Source organism: Rhinoderma darwinii, chromosome 3, assembly GCF_050947455.1.
Source record: "Rhinoderma darwinii isolate aRhiDar2 chromosome 3, aRhiDar2.hap1, whole genome shotgun sequence".
Classification (NCBI taxonomy): Eukaryota; Metazoa; Chordata; class Amphibia; order Anura; family Rhinodermatidae; genus Rhinoderma; species Rhinoderma darwinii.
The window spans coordinates 96738751-96759083 of NC_134689.1; the positions used below are offsets into that span (position 1 = coordinate 96738751).

Here is a 20333-nt window from a genome sequence, read left to right on the forward strand (position 1 = left end):
AGGTTTGAAATTACAATAGGGTGTTCTTAATCGAGGGACTGTTCACTCTATCCCTGCTAGGTAACGTATACCTTCCTAAGCCAGTTTATTTATCCAAGCTAGAGAACCGTTGATCCAACCGCTTCTTGCCCTTTTCCATATATTCATCCCCCCTTGTTTGTTATATTTACTATTGGTGGTGTACATCAGGGCACTATAAGAAGCTTAAAACCCTAAAAGAGGTATTTCTAAAATAGTTATATAAAGAGCCTATCAAATCAAAAGTTTGTTTCGAACAGGTCAGATTTCCAGGCCTAGTTTACATCGGAGTCGTTATTTCAGTCATTGGAACAGAAAAATGAAAACAACGGAGGCGCCGGATCTGCATCTGGGTTTCTGGCCTTTTACCGGACAAAATCTTGCTGCATGCTGCACTATTTTGTCTGAAACTTCTGCCAGGATCTGCGGCAAAGACTCCCAAACTGTGTGAATGGGGTTCCATGTGCTTTATAGAGTGACAGACTTTTTGTACTGGAATTTGTGTGCTTAGCCCATAACCTACATCGATGTGATTTGTGATCAGATTGCTTCTTTGGTGTATTATAGACACACTATAGTTTGTATTTCAGTCACAGTACATAGCTCTAATAAAGTCAGATAAAAACATTAAGTAGAGACATTAAAACAGATCTACAAGCCATATTTTTTATTTGCATTTGAACTGAAATAATCCATAACGGAACAGATAAAAATGTACAATGACAAAAGAAAAGCATAACACAAAATGAAAAGTGCAAAAGAGACAACCAATATTAAGTCTTGTATACAGACTATATATAAGCGAACAATGCGGTACAGGAATCACAGTAAATAACTAGAAATCATCTTTTATATTGTTTTCCAAAAAACAAAGAAAAAGCTCAAAATCTGGGGAATAAGGGTGAAGGGTACAACGTTCACTGAATTATCAAAACAAAAGGTTATCAGTGACACTATAAAACATGAACGTGTGTTCTAGTTACGTGACTTTTAGTGTTTTCTTATAATATGGAGTCTGAATATAAAAAGTGCACAAACAAGCTCAATAAGGCACAGACAGTCTATACAAAGTATTTACCATTCCATTTAAAGTTACATATCAATAACAGTTTTACAACGATTGTCTTCCTGGGGAGTGGAGGAGGAGGGAAAAATACAACATAAACCAAAACCAATTACTGGGGGGAAAAAAAACAAAAAAAACTGTGCAGCTTATTTTGGCATGTTGATTGAAAAGTGGAGGCACAACATGGGGAGGATTTCTCATGAGAAACTAATGGTCTTACAATTCTGGGTTTTACAGACTGATTGAGATGTCTATAATTCATTCATTTTACATAGAATCCTGAGCTATAATTTGAATAAAACATCGCACGCCGGCTTATGCATTTATCTACTGTGTATGGGCCAGAGTTCGGTATCTGTAAATAGTTTCTCGGAGGATATTTCATTTATAAGGTTTTAGCAACTCATGTACTCCATTTACTTGGAATTCAAATATAATCCTCAACCCCTCAAACTACAGAACTGAGGAACCATAACTAGGGCAAACTTTCATCTGGAAAGGCAACTCTTTGAGCGGGTGCCGCCTTTAAAAATATTTAGATTATGGAATAACTATTATAAATTTACAGGGCCCCATAAATTTTAGCAGCTACAGTAAAGCGTTATTCAGACGAACGTTGTATACGTCCGTGTGCGGTCTATTAAAGAAAAACAGACAGCACATGGACCTATGCAATTCAGTGGGGCTATGAAGATGTCCATGATTTTTCACGCAGCGTGTTTCCGTTGGGTGAAACTCACTGCATGTCCTATTTTGGTCCGTTTTTGCAGACCACGTTGCCCATTTAAGTCTATGGGTGCGCGAAAATCACTGACAGCACAAAGACGTCATCCGTGTGCTGTCCGTGTTTCACGCAACAGTTGCTAAAGAAATGCGGAGGAAAAAAACAAAAAAAATAAACACCAACATGGACATTAAAAAAACAACTGATTGCACACGGAACTGAAATGCATGAAACACAGTCCGGACGCAAAAGGGACACGCTCGTCTGAATCAGGCCTAAGATTGTCTACTTTCCAACTGCTCCAATCAGGGCGGAACCACCCTGGCTCTTGGCCGATTTCACACGTTTGTCTGAACAAGCGGTGTCCGATTTGCACCCGTTTGGGACCCGTTTTCACGGATCCCTCATAGGGATCCATGAAAATGGCAAAAAATAGGACATGTCCTATATTTTCACGGGCTCTTCACACGGTACTTTAAAACGGGCTTATGAACAGCCCCATAGGAATACACTCAGTCGCGTGAAGGCTGTTTAAAAAAACCAAAAAACTGGCCGTCACACAAGCTAGTCATACATTCGTCTGAATAAACCCTTAAACAGCAGATAATTCTTTCAGAAGTGGAATGTATTCTGCAGGGATTGCTGTATGTAACCAGTGATGGATGCTACAATAAAAAGATTATAAAATACCTGAATTCCATCAGCCGTTAGTGTTCAGAGTGGAACTAACCTCAAATCTGTAAATCCGATTCCTCTGCAAAGGAATGTCATCTCTACATAGTTCTCTTCAACTAACATGCCTAGTACCTCAACATTCCTATCTGTACACGTACCACACCTTCAGATAACACAATCCTTTCTATAAAATGTGATCAGTTTCTACGTCCAAATGTTAACATCCGCTCCAAGCTATTCTCAAGGTAACCTTGATACAAAGGTCAGCTACTGTAACACAAGAAACACAACACCCGGCTATCTATAACATTGTCTGCTGTGCTACCTCAGCAGGGAGGCCTACATCACACAATATAAAATTATATATATATTAGATAGATAGATCTTTACTGCTTTATGCACTGGAAATGCCGCTGCCATCGCTTTCAGACTCAAGGGTTTTGGGATTTTTCATATTACATTTTGGCTAACTGGTCCTTTTTAGCCTGCTGTCTTGGTGGAAAGCTCACGTAATCTTTGGAACTACCGATTTACTGCTGTACACAATGTTGCGTATACTGTGGAGTCCCTTATTTTCATTTAATCGAGGGATCCTATATAAGGTTAAGGACAAGATTTTTGCAGACTAACTAGGTATTTGTGAAACTTCACCAACCGCTACGGTTACTCCTATAGCCAAGCGCGGATGACTAGAGGTCAGTTACTCTACACACATTACTGTGCATATAACGGAAGTGGCCAATTTGTTGACTGGTTCGGTAATCATGACACAGCCAATTTACTAGAAACCTGTAACATCACTGAGGCACAATAGATAGAAGTCATTGGTTCCTAGTTAATTAAAAATGGCCACTTCCACCATGTGTAGGCAAGAGGTGATCTTTAAAGCGGCAGGATTTCTTCGGTAAAAGGCAATTTTTTTTTTCCCATGTGAGAGAGTAGCGTTAAACCACCACTTGCTCATTAATCTCTATATCATAATATACACCTGTCTCTTAAACTGGTGATTAGAATCCAAGCAATGCTACACAAAGTGTGTCCATATAATTTATGACAACCATCTGCTCAAATAGATTAGGGAAGCAGTGAGTAAAACTATTGCACCAAACAACGCAGCACTGGGAGGACGCTAGAGGATAATGATCTACAACAAGACTTCAACATTGTGACTGGGCTTTTTACAAAGAATGGAGAGAAATGGTCACCTGCTCTCCAGCAAACTTCCCTTATACAAAGTGTGATGAGCAACAAAGCCAAGACAGATCATCCCATGGAAACCAGTTCTAGTCTTTGAAGTATGTGTCCTTTCCAGTTGATGACGTCAATAAGGCACCAGACTATGTACTTCGGGATAATCTTGTACACAAGGAAATTATTTTAGAAATTAGCCACATATATTTTCTACCAAACAAATCTTGAGTCGAGTTGTAAGGAGTTATCACTTACATGACTAAGAACCATTCAACTGATAGTAGTCTAAGATGATCTGTTGAATACTGTCTGCGGATTCTCCCTAAGGGTGGTGTCACATGAGCTTTAACCCATGATTTTAGATGAAGACGTGAATTGTTGTGACCGGAACAAGAGTCTCCAGTACTTACAATGATGGAAATAAAAGAGCTATGAAACTAGATAGTGTTGTAGCTCTTGGAACACCACCCCTGAGACTTTGTACATGGCCTTACAAAGTGTGGCTGTTTGGTAATCCAACGGTTGGAAAAATTAGGACATGCAATGGGTTCTTGTGATAGACAACTAAGCTCCACAATATGGAAAATACTGGTAAAGATTTTTTGATCCCAATCGGATACTGGCAGAGAAAGTGGATGGAAGTGGTAATCTGCCAGATTCCCTGTGCCTGGTTTAGGTCACTGAAAGGCACTACTTTATGTACTGATAAATGATGATTTGCTTAAAGGGGACTAGGGTAAGAATATTTTGGTCTAATTGCACCCCTGAGAAAAGGCACCTCCACAACCATGATGATGGTGAGCTGGACGGCTTAGTAAGGACACCCTGAACAATTGCTTTATGATCCTGTACTAGAGGTATCACTTTATCAACTGACCATGAGTTAGGACACTGGCATGCCAGTATTGTGCCACATCACAACTTTATGTTTAATCCCAGAGCCAATATATAAAGCATGGTTTCCATAGAGGGAATATCCCTGACTGGATGCTTTATTTATATATAAAAAAAAAAAAAAGTCAGCACACAATACATCCCTGTGAAACTTCAGACTCTCCATTTTAAGGACGATATGTTTTGATGACGTCTTTTATCACCCTCCGGCAGATGGGGCAACATGCGTTCACTTGCCTCTTCAACTTCAGCCCACAACTGCTGCACAGACACATGTGGCCACAAGTATAGATGACGGTTTCTACTTCATTATCAAAGCACACTGCACATTCTCCATCTTTGCTTCCTTGGGGTTCTGGCGCAAACACTGGAGATACAGGTGGACTCAGAGGAGAACTAGGAGCAGTCACTGTAAAGATAAAACAGATAAGAATATATGATGAACGGTCTAAAAGGGTGAAATTCACATTTGATTGTGATTTATTAACATGTTTTGTTTTGCCTCGGATAGCAACCACTTTATTTTTCTATTTACATACACTATAGGGACATCACATTCTAAATCCAGTCCTTAATATGGAGTTGGTCTCCCCTTTGTAGCGAAAACAGTTTCCACTCTTCTGGGAAGGCTTTCTACAAGATTTTGGAGTGCGTCTATGGGAATTATTCCCCATTCATTAAGTGCATTTGTGGGGTCAGACAAGGATGTTCGACATGAGGGCCTGGCTCTCAATCTCCGTTCTAGTTCATCCCAAAGGTGTTTGATGGGGTTGAGGTGAGGGCTCTGTGCAGGCCAGTAAACTTCTTCCAGACCAAACTCACCCAACCATGTCTTTATGGATCTTGCTTTGTGCACTAGGGCACAGTCACTCTGAATGAGAAAAGGGCTGAACCCCAAACAAACGTGGGAGCATAGGTTTGTCCAAAAGGTCTTGATATGCTGAAACATTAAGATTTCTCTTCACTGGAACTAAAGAGCTTAGGCCAACCGCTGAAGAACAGCCCCGTAGCATTATCCCTCCACCACCAAACTTTACAGTTGGCACAATGGAGTCAGGCAGGTAATGTTCTCCTGACCAATTTCAGACTCATCAGACTGCGAGATAGAGAAGCGTGATTAGTCACTGCACAGAACATGCTTCCACTGCTCCAGAGTCCAGTGGCGGCATGCTTTACACCACTCTGACACTTGGCATTGTGCTAGGTGATGTAAGGCTTGCATGCAGCTGCTCGACCATGGAAACTCATACCATGAAGGTCCCGGCACAGTTTTTGTGTGGATATTAATGGCAAAAAAGGCTTGGAACTCTGCAGCTATTGAGTCAGCAGAGCGTCTTTTATGCACTATGAACCTCAGCACTCGGCGACCCCACCTTGTAGATTTACGCGGTCTACCACTTTGTGGCGGAGTTGCTGTAGTTTCTAAATGCTTCCACTTTGCAATATTACCACTCACAGCTGATTGTGGAATATCCTAACAAACTGACTTGTTGCAACGGTGGCATCCTATTACAGTATCACACTCTTATTCAGTGATCTCTTTAGAACGACCCATTCTTTCACAAAGGTTTGTAATGGCGACTGCATGGCAAGGTGCTGGATTTTATACACCTCTGAATTCAGGTGTCTCATTCAGCCCCATTGCCAATGATTAAGAGATGGGTCCCAATACATTTGTCCATATAGCATACACATTATGGCGGAATGAGTTCTATTATTTAAGAACACTATTTTGGAGTACATATACCTGAAATGTTTAAAAGTTAAATGCTTATGGGGGAAAAAAAAAAAATCATATTCTGCGGGTTGTTCTAGAGATATCAAGTATTAATTCGTTATTTTCTAAAAAAAAAAAAATATTGAACCTTTTCTTTTTGGCCCACTAGGGGACTTTAACTTCTATTGCCTCTTAACAAATAATGTGTTGGAATATCTCCCATATAGGTCTCTACCATGGGACGTCGACTATCAATTACAGCTGTCCTCCTGAGAGTGATGGCATGGGCAAAGCTCCTGGGGGGGGGGGGGGGGTATGGGCATACCTTTATATTCGAATCTCCGAGAACCCTTTTAAGAGTTGCTCTGCACAGCCAAAAGCAGGAGTCAACATAGCAGGTATGCCACCTTCATATGTCGACCCAGTAGGTAAGGAGGGCCCACAGTCACCTTAAAAGCAGCTCCCTACTTTCTATTAGATTGCATATCATATAAGGGACTGAGCAATGCTAGACATGAAGGTGGTGTTCTATGAGGAACTATTAGAGAGCAAGTAGTCCATATACTGTTATTTCACAGGGGCCCCTCTGCTGATGTGTCCACCCTAGACAGAAAGAGTTTATCAGAGTCTTTCCATTTTGGTGTAAATTTCCAACAAGAACCTACAGGAAACTTCTGCTTTACAGCCATGGATAGAAATTCAGCATCATCAAAATGTGCATGCAGAATCCATTTAGACCAGCCAAGGGCTATGTGTACAGGAAGCAGGACTTTATGACTTTAAGCAACTGAAAATAAGTAAAAACAGGGTAAAAGTAAAAAAATTTAACGGTGGTGGATGGACAATGACAGAAGAGTCTCTCATTAGTCCCAGTGTTGAGACATGGGACTTACATAGTGGATGTCACAAGGCTGCATGCATCTATCCCTCACCTTTGCTGCAATATTCTCCAAAGCTGAAGTGGATGAGTGACTGATTTTTATATACAAGTCATACATACCTAGAGATGATTCAGAAGCTGAAGAGGAGCGGTTCACACTAAAGACCATATCTGAATCGCTGTCATACTGGGAGCCACTTGGAGAACCAGATGGAGAGAGCACATTGGACTGCACAGTTCCTAATAGAAAGAAAGATCAAAATTGTATAAAACTGATAAGGAAGCTTTATTAAAAATAAAAAAAATGACTGCTCTAGTTCTCTGGACCATTCCTGAAAAATGTTTCTGCCACAATGGCCATTTACCGTAAATGCTTGTACAAAATAAAAAATGGGTCTTCCCATTATGCCTAGCACTGACATGTCACTCAAACATCAGACCGGTCCCATTACTGGAAGCTAGGACTGCCACTGACATCCAGAACCAAAAGGAGTCCCAACTGCAGTTTTAATGAAGGGACAAACCCAGGTGGACAGTCACCTCTCCACAGAAATGGGAGTTCTGAAAATCTGCATGAGCCCTCACTGGAGATTCGTCCCAACTTTCTAAGGATGTTTATGTGCATAATAGGAAAACCTCTTGCATCTAGACAGAGGAAACCAGATTTTCTACAAATTCAACTGCTTACATGTACAACTAAGACAGGGATAAGCAGACATTACTGATGTGAGTGATGCTGACGCAGATCCAGATTAGTGCTGTATATCCATAAAGAGGGGGTGTCTGGAGAAGAGACTGATGTGTGTAAAGGAATAAAAACTATGAGGAATATATTCATTTCTAATTTCATCTGTTTTCTAGGTAAACTGCCCATTCTGTTTGCAATTCCTTAAATGGAATCTGCTGGGGACAAAAAGGCTGCGCTAAAGGAGCCGATTCCCACATTATCTCACCAGAAGCCTCCTCCACTTGGGGGAGAGAACATCTGTGTTAAAAAATACACGAAGACACCGCAACATCCCACAAATAAAAAAATGTCAGTGGCAGGACGCACATTCACACACAGGGCAGAGGCGCAGCTGTAAGGTCTTGGGAAAAGCTCAGTGTCTCATGGAATAATAGGCAGACAGGAAACTAAATTGAGAAGCCCCAGTACACAGTGGGAAATCTGAAAAAGCATGCTGTAGCAGAAGTGTGTGTCTGTACCCACAAACCGACGCAGAAATACTCGGTTTCAGTGAGTTCATGTGTTTTGCAGCCATCCAGATGTCAAATAAACACATCATTTTACAGCCATGACAAAAAAACTGAAAATGTAACGTAAAAAAACCCCAAAAAAACAACACTATGCGCGTCATTTATCAGCATTTCTAAGCCAGTTCTCACGTAGAAAAGATGCAAAAGCCTTTTTACAGTGTGGCCTCAGGAAAGGCGTAGTGACCACCGAGACCGATAAACTTATTAGAATTTACGCCATGTAACGCAGCATTGATGACGTTTCAGTGCTGCTTCGCATATAAGACTCTGACTCTGCCCTGCGTCAGGACCTCGTACGATTGGCACTAGAAGGAGGAGGGAGCTGGAGGGGAGAAGTGAGTATGTGTGTTTTTTTACAATTTTATGGGCAAAGGGTTCGACATATTTATGAATGTGTCGGAGTTTACTCCAATTTTTCTTTAACCTGGCGTATGAAACACCAATCTTAATAAATTCCCCACTATGTACGTTACACTGCTGCTCCAAAATACTATTGTACCCTCACCTCACATACCAGGAGTCTGAAGTGTGCAGACACTAAAACATTTTTATTCTAGTGTTAAATTGTACTATTAATGGAGAGTAAACAGATCAGTTGGGAAATCAACTATTACCAAAAAAGTTAAAACCCATTTTCAGATAATAAGTTACATCGTAATGCGTTTAGATCAGAGCCGCACATACAGTAAGGTAGCACAGTGGCTAGCTAGAAACTCGTTCACGTATACAACGCCATGTTTTGAGTTGCCTGTTCACATGGTAACGCTGGTGACATTTTTCTTGTTGTTCCTCTGTGTGACACTGGGGGGCAGCATACATTGATGTAAAGAAACATGAATATGTGAGGACATTAGTATATTAAAATAACAATATTAGTCAATTTCTCTACCCTGATAACTTCGATAAGATCAGTTTTCTGGGGAGGGGTTGTAATGTAAAGTTGGGAGTTGTAGTTGATTTTAAGCACTTGAACAAATCCTAAATGAAGGACAGAGGACTGAATTACCTTTCATGTGTAAAGCAGACCTTAGGCGAGTGGATTTCAATGATAATCTCTCTTGTTCTATTGTTTAGTGGACCTTCACATTAAGATATATTCAAAAAGTTTTCTTTTACAATGTTCCTGGGCTAAATGTACTTCTCTAGAATCCGTAAAATGAGCCCATAAGCAGCTGTGGTCAGCAGCAGATATCCGTACATCACCATTCTTGGACATTACTGGCGAATTCAGCAGTCCAGTCACTACATGATGCACAGGGAAGCTACCCCACACATTCACATCAATGGAGATCAACTGCAATACCAAACACAGCCCATGGACAGGTGTGGGGCGGTTTCTAGAAGAAAGTAGCCACATCATCTAATCCTGTATAACCCCTTTAATTTAATGGGCAGAAAATAGCTACCAGGTGTACTGTAGTCTTTATATCCTACAGCTCTTTGCGATCATTCATACACTTGACATGTCCTGCAGTGCAGTCTACCGGTGGTGAACAATGTGCAAAAACAACAGAGCTGACAAATATCTGTATGGAAAATGAAGGGATTACCAAACATTCCACTTACCCATAATTCTCAGTTGATTCACAATCCCATGAATTGAAAAAAACATCCAAAGAGGCTGCGAGGAATCCACACACATCAGCATCCCACGACTGTTTCCGTTGACGCCATGATGAATCTCTCCATTCGGCATAAATGAAAAACTATGGATATCCCCATTGCTTACGGTGAATAAGCCTTGATGAACAACCCAATATTCCTTCCTATCCAATAGGTAGTCTGGATTTGATGGCAGATCATAGGTTCGTAATGTGCTTGGATCGCAGGAGGTGATGCCAAATGACAAAGACCCATAGTAAGGGAGTGGCAATTGACAGGTCTCTATAAAGAGGGTCTCACCAATGTGCACTGGCCTTTCTGTAAACACTAGCGTCCTGTTGCTTTCCTGCCAATTAGTGTATGCCACTGCTCTATCTGGTGATAGGGTGATGTCAGCACCACGAGTGGGGTGAAAATGAAGCTCCATGTCGAATAACGTTGGCATCCCTTGGATACGCTGACGCCTATTTGGACAACTAGGTATGGCGTGGTTATCAGTTGGTGGTGGCACTCTGCTTAAGTTCAAGTTCGCAATTTTTGCTACCACCTGATTGTTCTCCAGTTCATTATTGTTGAAGTTTGCAGAATCATGGCTACTTTGCAGCAAGCATGTGCTCAGTCGAGGACTACTCAGTCGTCCCGGTGGCATTGTATCAGCAAACATGCTATCTATGGGTTAAAAACAAGCAGTTTAATATATGTATAAGGAACAGAGAAACAATATCTAGAAACACGTCTATCATGTGATTAAAGATTGGGTGGATAAGCATTTGCATTTCAACAGCATATGTCACCTACACAGTTTAAGCTGACAATACTTGTCCTCTGGCCCAAGTCAAGAGCATAGAAGCGGTCACTCTGTAGAGATCAGTGCCTCTTATATCCAAGTGTTACGTCACTTGGTCTAGAGCATCAATAAGACAAAAAGGCTGCTTCGCTTCGTATACAAGATCTCACATATACCCCCATGCTATAGCATCAACTGCAGTAGAACTACAACTCCCAGCATGGTATCCCTCGCTACGGCATCACATGCTTAGCGTTCACACCATGCTATAGTGACACTGCTCGCCGACTTTTGGCTTGGGTTGTCCGGGTACTGAGCCAGGATTTGAATACACAATAAAATATCTATTTCATAGTAGCGTGATAAATGAGTAGGCGTCAAAAGCAACGCAGCTGCCTCCTGTCACAAATGGACGTTGTGAAAGCTTTCTTCTAAGCCTGCAGCTACACCAGGGTTTTCTAATAAACAAGAATGAGTGCATGCCATTTAGATCCAAATTGTATGAAAGGTGTGTTAACACTTATGGGCCTGATAAAATATTAACATTGCTGAGAATATGACTCCATACGTTAAAGGGTGGAAATGAAATCGCACTCATGTTATTTTCCTTCTCTTATGAATGCAAAAAAATATAAAAAGGGGATTTATTTCGGTCAAGTCCCTGAGACCTTAACGTACAAGGAGAGGTCTGAACAGCCACTGGTGATCAATGGTACTGTATTAGAAATAGGACATATGGTGTCAGAATTATGGGCAGCAGGCTAGGGCCATGGGTTTAAATCCGACCTTAAGAGGTTTTGCGATGGGGGACATTTGTGACATATCCACAGGATGTGTCATAAATGTTAGAGAGATGTGGTTCCCACATCTGGGACCCGCACCTATCACTAGAACAGGGCCCCCTAAACCACATTCTGCCACTGTGTGAAGGCTGAAGGAGGTGAACTCCAACCATGAAAAAGGTTATATGGTCTGGAGTTACAAAAACCCATAAGTCCCATAGAACTGAATGGTAGATACAGAAACAGCGTAGCTAGAATGCATCACTGCTTCCGTAACGGACATTCACTACTATGGGGACTTACGGAAACAACGTAGCCCAGCGAGCTATGCTGTTTTGTTAACTCCTGACCATAAAACCAGGGAGTGTCCGGGAGGCAGCAAGAGCAGACACCGCTAGAACGGGGTTTAAGGGGTCCCATTCTAGAGATAGGTGTGGGTCCGAGAGGTGGGACCCGCATCTATCTGACCTATCCTGTGTATAGGTCATAAATGTCCCCCGTGGCAAAACCCCTTTAACCCCTTCCCTCTTTGGCCACTTTTGACCTTCCTGACAGAGCCTCATTTTTCAAATCTGACATGTCTCACATTATGTGGTAATAACTTCGGAATACTTTTACCTATCCAAGCGATTCTGAGACTGTTTTCTCGTGCCACATTGGACTTTGTTACTGGCAAAATTTGCTCGATACATTCAATATTTAATTGTGAAAAACACCAAAATTTAGCGGGGGAAAAAAAAAAAAACAGCAAAAATTAGCATTTTTCTAAATATAATTGAATCTGCTTGTAAGACAAATATGAATACCACACAAAACCGTTACTCGTTCACATTTTCCATACATCTACATTGGCATCGTTTTGTTTTTTTTAACATTCTTTTATTTTTCTAGGACGTTACAAGGCTTAGAACTTTAGCAGCAATTTCTCATATTTTCAAGAAAATTTCAAACGGATATTTTTACAAGGGCCAGTTCGGTTGTGAAGTGGCTTTGAGGGCCTTATATATTAGAAACACCCCAATAAGTCACCCCATTTTAAGAACTGCACCCTCCAAAGTATTCAAAACAGCATTTCGAAAGTTTAACCGTTTAGACATTTCGCAGGAATTAAAGCAAAGTAGAGGTGAAATTTACAAATTTTAATTTTTTTTCTGCAGAAATTCATTTTTTTTGTAACACAAAGTTTTACCAGAGAAATGCAACTCAATATTTATTGCCCAGATTCTGCAGCTTTTAGAAATATCCCACGTGGACCTAGCGTGCTACTCGACTGAAGACCAGGCCTCAGAAGCAAAGGAGCACCTAGTGGATTTTGGGGCCTTCTTTTTATTAGAATATATTTTAGGCACCATGTCAGGTTTGAAGGGCTCTTGCGGTGCCAAAACAGTTGAAACCCCCCACAAGTTACCCCATTTTGGAAACAACCTATTGAGGAAATCTAGAGGTATAGTGAGCATTTTGACCCCATAGGTTTTTTGCAAAAATTCTTGGAAGTAGGCCGTGAAAATGAAAAACTAAATTTTCTTTCAAAGAAAATGTAGGTTTAGCATATTTTTTTTTCTCATTTCCACAAGGACTAAAAAGCACCACAACATTTGTAAAGCAATTTCTCCAGAGTAGAACAATACCCCACATGTCATAAACAGCTGTTTGGACACACAGCAGGGCTTAGAATGGAAAGAGCGCCATTTGGCTTTTGGAGCTCAAATTTAGCAGCAATGGTTTGCGGAGGCCATGTCACATTTGCAAAGCCCCTGAGGGACCAAAACAGTGAAAATGCCCAAAAAATGACTCCATTTAGGAAACTACACCCCTTGAGGAATTAATCTATTGGTGTGGTGAGCATTTTGACCCCACAGGTGTTTAGAATTTATTAGAATTGGGCTGTGAAAATAAAAACAATCCTTTTTCTTCAATAAGACGTAGCTTTAGGTAAAAATTGTTCATTTTCTCAACAAATAAAAGGAAAAAAAGAAACCCAACATTTTTAAAGCAATTTCTCCCGAGTATGGAAATACGCCATATGTGGTCATAAACTGCCGTTTGGGCACACGGCAAGGATCAGAAGTGAAGGCGCGGCATTTGGCTTTTGGAGTGCAGATTTTGCAGGATTGGTTTCTGGCAGCTATGTAGCATTTGCAAAGCCCCTGTGGAATCAAAACAGTGGAAACCCCCAGAAGTGACCACATTTTGGAAACTACACCCCTCAAGATATTCACCTAGGGGTGTAATGATCAGGTTAACGCCGCATGTGTTTTGCAGAAATTAGCGTGCACTTGGAGTGAAAATTTGATTTTTTCCATTGATATGCCAATATGTGGTGCCCAGCTTGTGCCACCATAAGACAGCTCTCTAATTATTATGCTGTGTTTCTCGGTTTTAGAAACACCCTACATGGGGCACTAATCTCTGGCCTGGACATTTGAAAGGGCTCAGGAGTTTAAGAGTACGATGTAAAATTTAGGCCTAATTTGGCGATTTACAAAGTATTGGTTCACAATTGCAATGCTCTGATGTGACATAAAAGAAACCCCTGAGAAGTGACCCCATTTTGGAAACTGCACCCCTCAAGGCATTTATTAAAGTGGTATAGTGAGCATTTTCACCCCACAAGTCTTTTCCATAAATGACTGCGCTGCGGATGGTGCAAATCTAAATTTTTCCCTAGATATGCCATTTCAGTGGCAAATATAGGTCGTGCTCAGCTTGTGCCACTGGAGACACACGCCAAAAATTGTTAAAAGGGTTCTCCCGGGTATGGCGATGCCGTATATTTGGAAGTAAACTGCTATTTGGGCACGCTGTAGGGTTCAGAAGGTAGAGTGCCATTAGGTTTTTGGAGCGTGGATTTTGCTGAAATACCTAGTTTGTTTTCCCTAGTAAGGTTTTGCTTTGTCACTGGTCTATGTCTTTAGGGATATATACTGTAATGTGACAATATCACTGTATTTTATTCAAAATGCAACCTGCTTCTGTTTGATAAACAGTGCAGACTGCAGTAATGTCATTGCTTAGTACAAGTGCGAATGCAGTAGTTTTGTTCGCAGTCTTACTGGTGTTTCCGTTTATAATGTAGGGGTACATGAAGCCAGGCAGAGTACATCAGGGGCATAGTCAGGTGGTATAATAATTGGGTAAAAAAAAAACAATAAAATAATTCATAGATGGGTGTTACGCTGTGAAGCAATCCTTTCTGCACAGGCCAGTTTCGCTCTGGTAAATGTCCTTCTCTCCCTTTTCGCCCACACTCCGCACTTTTGCAGTTTGAGGAATTTTGCTGGGAAGTGTTGTCCTGGTATAATACGGGCACCGTCGCTTCTAGCAGATATGTTTGGGCCCTCCCCTTCCTGGTTCCCTTATTTAGGGCCTTGATAAATCACCACTTGAAACAGAAGAAATGTTCCCCTCGGGCCTGCACAATTGCATGTTTTTTTTATTTCCTGACTTATTGGAGCCTTAAGGCCCCATGCACACGACCGTGCCCGCAATCACGTCCCGCGATTGCGGGCACGGCCGGCCGCCGACTGACAGCTGCATTTTCGGGCCGTGCTCCCATACAAAGCATGGGAGCACGGCCCGCAAAATGCAAAAGAACGGACATGTTCCATAATTCCCGGAACATTTCCGCGGCACGGACACCCTTCCGTAGTGCTATGGAAAGGTGTCCGCGTTCAATGAAAGTGAATGGGCCCGTTTTTTACGGTCGTGTGCATGGTGCCTAACTAATTGTATTTTTTACATAGTTTTTTTTTATACAGCGTTCACCATGCGTTATAAACTATATGTTAACTTTATTCTGCGGGTCAGTCCGAATCCAGCGATACCAAATTTATAGCACTTTATGTTTTACAACTTCTTGCACTATAAAATTACTTTTGTAAAAATAATGTATTTTTTCGGTCATGTTGTGAGAACCATAACTTCATTTTTTTGTCTACAGAGCTGTATGAGGGCTTGTTTTTTGCGAGACGTGCTATAGTTTTTAAAGGTGCCATTTTTGGATACATGCGACTTTTTGATCACTTTTTATTCGAAAAAAACCAAATTCTGGTATAGTTTTTTACACCATTCACTGCATGGAATAAATAATATTTTTATAGTTTAGGTCGTTACGGTCGCGGCGATGCCAAATATGTATGGTTTATTTATTTATTTTCAATAATAAAGGACTTGATAAGGGAAAAGGGCGATTGTATTTTATTAGTTGAAAAACGTATATGTTTAAAAATATATAATTTTTTTTTTTTTTTAGTCCCTCTAGGGGACTTGAAAGTCATACAGTCTGAATTTTTTTTTTTTTATAATACATTGCACTACCCATGTAGAGCAATGTATTAGATCTGTCAGTCATTCATTCATGGGCAGCAACCCGATAGGCTTAGTCTTCCGGCGGGGCCTAATCAGCTTCCGTAATGGCAGAGCAGGGGGCCATTGTTAGGTCTCCTTTTGCCATAGCAGCAGTCGACAGCCCTGCGATTGCAGGGCAAAGCTGCCGACCTGCTAGCAACCTCTAAGATGCAGCGATCGCTTTTGATCGCTGCATCTAAGGTTTTAATGGCAGAATCAGAGCTAGCTTCTGTTTCTGCCGTTACAGGTGGATGTCAGCTGTAACATACAGCCGGCATCCACCGATGATGACACCGGCTCAGCTCCTGGGATCGGGAGGCCAGTATTAGGCAGCCACCGGAACCCTGACAATTTCATTGATGGGGTGCCGATGAGCTGCAAACTCTTTAAATTCAGCGATCGCTTTTGACCGCTGCATTTAAGGGGTTAATGGCGGAGATCTAAGCTAATTTTGGCCTCCGCCATTACAGCCGGATCTCCGCTGTAATACACCGCTGACATCCGGCGTTGATGGCATCGACAGCTTCTGAGCCGGTGCCATCCATTTGTCGTACAGCAAAACGCGGGGAGCACTGGCTTTCCATGACGTATCCATATGACAAATGTCGGGATGGGGTTAAAATTTGTATGTGCTCAGTATGCTAACAAACTTGCCCTAGCGTCTGTCCAAGCTATAGTTTCTGGTAATCTCGGCTGTATCTGCAACGGGGAGCCCTAACAAACCCTTCAACGTTGGTGTGAACCGGCCCTTAGGCTATGTTCACATTTGCTTTTTAGGCTCCTTCTCAGATTCCATCAAATGCGAGGGGAAAGAAATCTCTCAGCGTCAAAACAGTCAAATTATATATAAATGGGTTACGTTGGGCGTTGCGGATATCTATGGTGCGATGGATCCGGCACTGCGTCATGACTACCGTTTTAAACTAAAGCTACAATGCAGATTTGAACAGAGCCTAACAGTCACAATAAGACAGAGCATAGCAAGCTACAGTTTTTAGATCCTTTGTGGGTGAAAAAAAAACCAGGTTAAAATCTAGCTATAAATTAAATACTGGCCTTTGATATGAGGACGTTGTGCACACCTTGAGAAGAAACAGGGATGTGACATCGTTCTTTGCTGTTTACATCCCGTGAAAGATAGCCGAATTCTGTGAACTCTGATACCCAAAGCTCTGTTCTCTCTCAAAATCGCTGACTACATTTTATAGATTTTTATTTTTCTGCAACGTTATATAGTTACCGGACCGTTAAAATGAAAGAAGCTCTATTAACTATTATATGAAAAAAGCTCTAATTATCTGTTCGTCCAAAAATACAAATTAATAGACCGTCACTATGCAGAGAAATAAAAGATAACCTTAATCTATTACTGAATACCTTCGAATTGTATTTATTTGCAGGATTCATATAAAAAATAAAAAAAAACTATTTGCACCAAGTAAAAGTCTAGATCCAAACAAACATATCCCTATTAAGTTACTTTTACTGCTGTTCTAGGCTCTTAACCCGTCATGTCAGGGGTCACAGTACAGTTGTCACAGTCCACAGAGTCACAGATGTCTAAATCTACAGGCAGGAAGAAGCCTGGTAGATGTTACCATATGAGGTAATCTAATAAGTCGATGCCTGAGCAAGAATACATACAAGCCTAGGAATTTGTCAAACTTGTTTTAATCATAATGACGGCAGTGGAGGCCACTAGCCGCTCCAACACGGTCTGGATGCGATAGTGAAAACTAAAACGTAGGTGTGAGATTAAGGAATTTCATCTGATCTCTGAAGACACTGTGAAACTCAAGTGAGAAGACGCATATAGCTTCAGCAGGTTTACAATGTCTATTTTCAGTAACTTGCATGGATAGATGGATGCTGGTGAAATTTAAGACCAAACCTCCGGAGCTCTAACTATTTTCCAGCACCCAAGCCTTTAACCTCATAAATGTGATCGACATGTGATGAGCTGTACTGCAAAATTATTATATATATATATATATATATATATATATATATATATATATATATATATATATATATAAACAGAACAGTGGGCAGCTTGTGACATTTCGTGCTGCATAAATATTTGTAAAGAGAAGCCATACACTCCACGTACTTGACACAAAGCATCTATCGTCATTCGAGCAGCTCGAAAGGTCATCAAATTGTATACAGCATTATAAACGTGGAAGTATATTCACCAAACTGTTTCTATATTAAGGTAACAGTGGAAAAAAGGATTTTCAATACCTCGGAAGAAAGCGAACAATATAAATGTCAGTATGTGATATTTAGAAGCATAATGAAGGGAAACAGCCTTTAATACAGTGTTTTCCGTTGATCTAAAGCACGTGTTGCCAATATATGTTTTCATTTAGGGCCTACTGCACTATATAAGGACACAGATGAGAAAAATATGTAAGATACGGTGCATGAGAAATACTGTAGTGCTGGCTGAAGTGTCATTTGATCATTATCTTAGATGGAACGCTCTATGTAATTATGGAATGTCTAATTAATTGTTCCTGTATATTGTACAGTGCTGCTATGTAGGTGCTTTATAAATAAAGGAGAATAATTTGTAGCACAGTTTATAGAGGACCAAACCTTCATTAATGAATTACGTCACCCCAGGAGTACCTACTTCCACTGCCAAATACTAGTCCTAGTCCAGAAATACGCAACTCTATGGCCTTTCATGCCCTGTATAGAAATACAAATGCAATATACCAGCCTGGTTGTTTTGCAAGCCATCCATCGGCTTTCTAAAGAAAATGACCAAAACAAGAGACTGGCGTAATAAGGCATTCATTTTCTCACCCAAGGTCAAGAATATAGGAAGGTTTTCTCTAGACTGGGGACAATATCAGAGGTGGGAGCATGGGCTCCAGACAGAGAAATATAATTTATTGATAAATCAGTTTAAGTTTTGCCCCGAGAAATAAAAGTACACATACAATAGTGTAAAACTGACAAATTCACAATGTATTCTGTACTCGATGCTACAAACGGACATTTATGGACAGCCTGTGCCTGCATCCATGGTCAGAAGCTGTAGAAAGAAGGCAGGTGAAACAGCAACTGGTCCCCAAATAGAGACGACTAAGCCCAGTGGTCTTATACAGTAAAGATATGTTTACATGCAAGATCAAAAACGGCTGAAGATTATGGAGCGGTTTTTAAGGGAAACCAGCCTCTGATTTTCAGCCGTTTTTGTAACCGAAAACGTTGAGATGTTTTTGTAGCTTTTTTTTCATTGACCCTATGAAAAACAGCTCCAAAAATAGAAGAAGCGACATGCTTCTTTTTACGCGCCGTTTTTTTTAAAAAAACGCCCCGTCTGAACGAAATGGCGTTTTTCCCATTAAATTCAATGGGCAGATGTTTGTAGATGTTCAGCTAACATTTTTTCAGGCATATTTTGATGCGTTTCCTTCAGGAATTTTGAGGCAGACTGACCTGCCTGCCCTTTCTTTGCAGCATTTTTCTGCCGCAGCCTTTCAGCGCTGTGGGCAAAAAAACGCAGCAAAAACGCTTTCTCTGCCTCCCATTGATTTCAATGGGAGCTAAGAGACAGAACCGTGGGAAGAAAAAGAATATCGCTTTCCTTTCCCCACGAGCAAAAACTCCTCCGCCTCCCATTGAAATCAATGCAAGGTGATTTCGGCCATTTTTTGGGCGCGGTTTCCGTGTCAAAAACAGCGTCAAACAAACGCAGTATGAACTGGGCCTAAAACTCCTTTCATTTGAATGCCAAATCCTGGCAATGATCAACCTGGGTAAACTGGAACATCCCACAGTTCAGAAAAGCTCGAGCCTCCTCAGTTTAGACAGTGCAAAAATATCCGAATTTTTATATATTAAAGATGTGTCTCTTAAAAAAAAGTAGTAAGGCATCATGGGTAATGTTGATCAGAAACAGGAGATGAGAGGTAGTAATCCATGTTACTTATTTCAGTCAAAACCAACCTTATATTCAGGAAATCAAATTCGCTTTCTTAATTTTCTATTCCACCAGTAGGCTATCTGGCTCAAAGCAGAAACAATGCACTCGCTTCTTGTCTAAATGAGGTAATTTGTTGACCTGTTATTTTAATGGTTGTAAGATTCCGAGATCTTCAAACATGAATTAGAACACTCCTGTATTTAGAGATAAGATGGGTGGCCGGAGTTTCTCGTGGAGGGTCAAGTACTGGACTTTCTAAAAACCCTATCCGATAACACAGGAATGTTGTGTAAGAGGCCCTAAAGAGTCTCTTGTTGCTGATACAAGATATACAGTAGCAGCACCATTGATGGTTTCAAGTGAGAGGCTCCATAACAGGGGATTGTACACAGCCATGTACAACATCCAAGGGGGAGATAAGACGGCCTGAAAGGTTTACTTAAATAGACCTTT

The 20333-nt window shown here is 40.9% G+C and overlaps 1 protein-coding gene across 2 annotated transcripts in view; it reads right to left on the reverse strand.

The window, feature by feature from the left end:
- Positions 1–719: 719 nt before the first annotated feature.
- The window catches only part of NEURL1B (neuralized E3 ubiquitin protein ligase 1B), a 57674-nt gene continuing 38060 nt past the window's right edge, over positions 720–20333 (reverse strand). For both annotated transcript variants that reach the window (XM_075856503.1, XM_075856502.1), the window contains 3 exons: positions 9989–10693; positions 7286–7405; positions 720–4977 (listed from right to left, as the gene is read on the reverse strand). In XM_075856503.1, coding sequence (XP_075712618.1) covers positions 4736–4977; positions 7286–7405; positions 9989–10693 — 1067 coding nt within the window. In that variant the 3' untranslated portion in view covers positions 720–4735. The remainder of the gene's footprint in view (positions 4978–7285; positions 7406–9988; positions 10694–20333) is intronic.